This window comes from Trifolium pratense, linkage group LG4, assembly GCF_020283565.1.
Source record: "Trifolium pratense cultivar HEN17-A07 linkage group LG4, ARS_RC_1.1, whole genome shotgun sequence".
NCBI lineage: Eukaryota > Viridiplantae > Streptophyta > Magnoliopsida > Fabales > Fabaceae > Trifolium > Trifolium pratense.
The window spans coordinates 17849323-17853486 of NC_060062.1; the positions used below are offsets into that span (position 1 = coordinate 17849323).

Consider the following 4164-nt stretch of genomic DNA (forward strand, 5'->3'; position numbering starts at 1 on the left):
AAACATTAAAAACTAATATGGTTAAACAAATGATAGACACATCTTACTTAATGACTTAAACATAAGTGTTAAAGTCATAGTGAGAAATGGAGCAGCCCGATTTTAATTGAAGTGAAATGAATGGACTATGTATACACTTACACATGCTTTGAACATGTAAAAAAAAATTGACGCCGTTATCGGAAATTGTTCGGTTCCAAAATTTAATTTTTTTAGATTCAATTTTAGCTTTTAAGTTTATTTGAGCCATAATATGTTGTTTGTAGCTGAACTCTGCATGCACAGATTGCTCAGTCCTAAATATAGAGCAGATCATGAGATCTAAAGAACATTCAAAAGTCTAAGAAGGAATCAAAGAGGTAACCTACCAAGAAATTATTTGAAGGTAAATTAGCCATATCACAAAATTCCATGGACAAAGAAATTACATTTAATTTTGTTCACAACTAATTAAATAACATAAAGCACATATGAACCAAGAAAAACAAACAACAAGTGTTACAAACACTACTAAACAACTCTATTAACTGTTAAACAACCTATTCAAAAACATCCATAACAACATCTTCAATACCTTTAGTTTCAACATGCAAAACATCTTCCTCTTTTTTGCCCCTGCCACCGCCAGGGCCACCAGGAGCAGCCCATGTTGAAGAAAGTATAACAGCATCATGTTGAGCATCAACAACATGTCTGAGTGTGTCTTCAGACACACCAAATGATGCTGCAAGTTCAGGTCCTAAAAGAGTCTTAAGAAGTGATGCAGCACCTGCTAGAAACTGTGGATTGTTCTTTTCCGATGAGGTTGTGAATCCAATGAACTCTAATGGTCCATTTCTTGATGCTATTTGACAGAAAGGGAAGTATCTTGGTATGTAGAATATGTCTCCTACTTTGATTTCTGTTTCCATTGCATTGCTTCCGTTTGGAAATAGTATTTGGACTCTTAGCCTCTCAATACTATGCTATACTCTGATGCCCTTGGATTCACATGTGGTGCCATCATAGATCCCTACCATACAAAATGCATCAAAATAAACACCAACAACAATCGAATACTAAGGATTGCTTGCGACAACAATCGAATGTTGGCAACAATCGAATTAATTAATTTTAACAAGTGAAATGGTTGCATACCGCGGTGAGATTGACATGAAAAACACCGATGTCAGGTATTTTAAGTGGAGAATAATCGCCACCATCCAATGTACTGCTCCAACCATAAGCATTTCTGAAATCGGGTTTTCTGTCATAAAGGTTGTAAGAGTCAGGAGAATCAGCTCTGTCTTTGTTCTCTATGTTGTTAGCTTTTCCTAATACACTTTCCATGAGCTTCCTCCATGACCAACTTGTTTGCTTTTGCTCTTCATCTTCATCTTGGCTTTGTACCAATGTCTTGAGTTTTTGTACTTTGGCTTGCTTCTTCAGTTGAAGGAATTTAGTCCATAGGCTTGGAGAATGAGAATCATCAATGAACACAATTGGACCATCTTGTTTCTTCTTGAAGATTCTCTGTATCTTTGCTCTTGATTCCTATGAGTAACAACAATTAATATAAGAAATTTGTTAATTATTTCTGAAATATACTCGGCCATATTTACCTGCATTTTACTACCTACAATATCAAAATTCGCAGCGTAAATTGTACTTTGGAATATTACTAAGTTAGGCATTAGCTTACATTAAATGTGGTTTCAAGAATAGTCGGTCCGAATCCACCAAGGATTGATTGTTGATTATCTCCTCCAATATAGAAAGGCTGCATAAAATTGAAGAATGACATTAAAACTTGGTTACAAAGATAACATAAAGTGGATAAAGTGAGTTCAAGATGTGAAGGAATACCTGAAAAGTGTCACCTAAGCTTGTAGAGGGGTCAATGCTGCAAATAACATGAAGTCTCTGACCTTCACCTATATTCACTAAATAGAATACAGAACCTGCTGGAATTACATATATGTCTCCTGTTTGTATTCTCCTTTCCTCTAGTTCATCTCCATATATGAATCCCAACTTTGCTACCCCTGCATCCAAGTTCAAAATTTCACACTCAATTTCTCTAATGACTTCAAATTTCATGCACTATATATGAATCTTTTTTTTTTTCTTTGGATAATCATAGCACCTACTTGGTTAAAAGAGTCACACATTATTCATAATTATTATGTCTCTGATAAAAAATCTTAAGCAATCTAAATATCTACCTCTTATGTCATCATGTCACACCACATTGGTTCTTCTTAGAATGGTAAGTTGGATCTAATTCAACTCTACAATCTCAACCCATGTAGGACTCTAAGCACACCCCTTGTGTGCAACACTATTAGGCTTGGTGTGCAGCTATAAATGGTAGTTGAGCCGATCAAAAACATGATAGGATGTGGATTAGCAGATCGTGGAAGAGACTCTGATATCATCTTAAAAAACCGACTTATCGACTTATAAGATAAGGATTGCCCTAACTTATAAACATATAAGTGAGACATCTCACAAACCGATGTGAAACTCTTAATAGTTCTGTTAGAATAATCTAAAGATAAATTATTGGGTGATGATATGTTATCTAATAGGTTAGATCAAATTAGATATTTAAATTCTTCTCAAACTTCTCTACATTTGTGGGCTTCTTTCTTTTCTTTTTTTTTTTTTAAGGAATTTGAGGGATAAATTATTGGGTGATGGTATGTTATTTAATAGGTTAGATTCGATTCCTGAACGATCTATCCTAGAGATAACTCATTAACCACTTTAGCTCAAATGTTATTTTACATGTTTTTAGTTCATGCTAATTTTTTTCTTATTTACTTTCAAAGAAAGGACAAACATGAGTGCTACCCCTTATATCTTATGATCTCATCTCATGGCTTTATGCATATTATATTACACTATAGGAATGTTTTCTTTCATTCATTAAATAAGTAGAAATTTTAAAATCGGTCAATTTAGTCCTCAAATTACAAAATAATAATTGGGTCTCTTCCTATCTAAAAGAACATCTTTAGTAAAATATCAATCAAAAGCACTTAAAAACTTAAAAATTGACTTGAGTAGTCTCTTGCTACATCAATAAGAACTAAATTACTATTTAGTGAATTTGAGAGACTAAATTGACCATCAAGGACTAAAATATCTATTTACTCTTCATTCATTCACTATATCAAATTGAAAAAGTATATAGTTATAAAAGATAGTGATATAATAGTACCTCTACGGATAAATATGATCAAATTGGAGTCAAGATATTGAGGCACAAACAATGATCTTGGTTCCATATTAATCAAACCAATGTGCATGCTCCTATCCAAAAACTTATCATCATTATTTACAAACAACCTCATTTCCCCTGCATTAGTTTTCACAACACTCTTAGAATTTTCCATCAAGAACAATTTACTTGATGATTTTTCTTCATCTTCAGACATTGTTATGGTTACTCCAACAAGGAGCAATAAGAACAAAAGGGTAGTTATTTTTGTCATCATAATTGTGTTTGATGAAAGTATGTTACAATTTGGGATTTGAGCGGTGATGATGATGAAGGTGGTTTATGAAGGGAATGTAAAGAGAATAGAGAGTGACACGTGTCGTGCATGTAGAACTTGGAGGGTTTTGCTGGCAATGTAGTTTGTAGACAAGTTTGTTAGTGAGAAATGAAAAACATGTCTCAATGACACACACACACTCACACATGTTGTCCTATTTATCCATGCAAAAAATGTAGTTGGAAGGATAATAAAATGAAATTGAAATGTGAGTGTGGATAATTATTTATTATTTGAATGAATATATGCTGTGTCTCGAAATTGATTGTATGGTGTCAATTTATTAAAAAAAATATGAAAAAGGTTTTTGGTCGAATTCTAGTAAGCTTAGCTCAGTTGGTAAATAGCATCGTATTTTATATGTAGAGGTCGGAGTTCGAACCTTGGATATTCCACTTACCCATTTAAACGTAGAATTATTATCCATTAAGCTACCAGACAAAAAAAATATTTTTTTTAAGGAATTTTTGGTCTAAGTTAAACAACTTATTTCTTCTTTCAAAAAAAAAAAAAAACTTTTTTACTCTAATAATAGTTGTTTTTGCTCCAAGAAAGAACTTTGCATAATTGAAGTAATAAATTCAACATGTATTTATTTAATGGTTATGTGAAAACAAACAAC

At 32.8% G+C, this 4164-nt stretch overlaps 1 protein-coding gene across 1 annotated transcript; it reads right to left on the bottom strand.

Moving 5' to 3' along the window:
• Positions 1 to 314: 314 nt before the first annotated feature.
• LOC123919996 (vicilin-like seed storage protein At2g28490) lies at positions 315 to 3607 on the bottom strand. The gene is given in 6 exon segments (XM_045972064.1): positions 315 to 949; positions 952 to 1012; positions 1138 to 1533; positions 1682 to 1759; positions 1846 to 2024; positions 3206 to 3607. Coding segments are annotated over 6 exon segments (1401 nt in total). The 5' UTR covers positions 3483 to 3607; the 3' UTR covers positions 315 to 539.
• Positions 3608 to 4164: the final 557 nt, after the last annotated feature.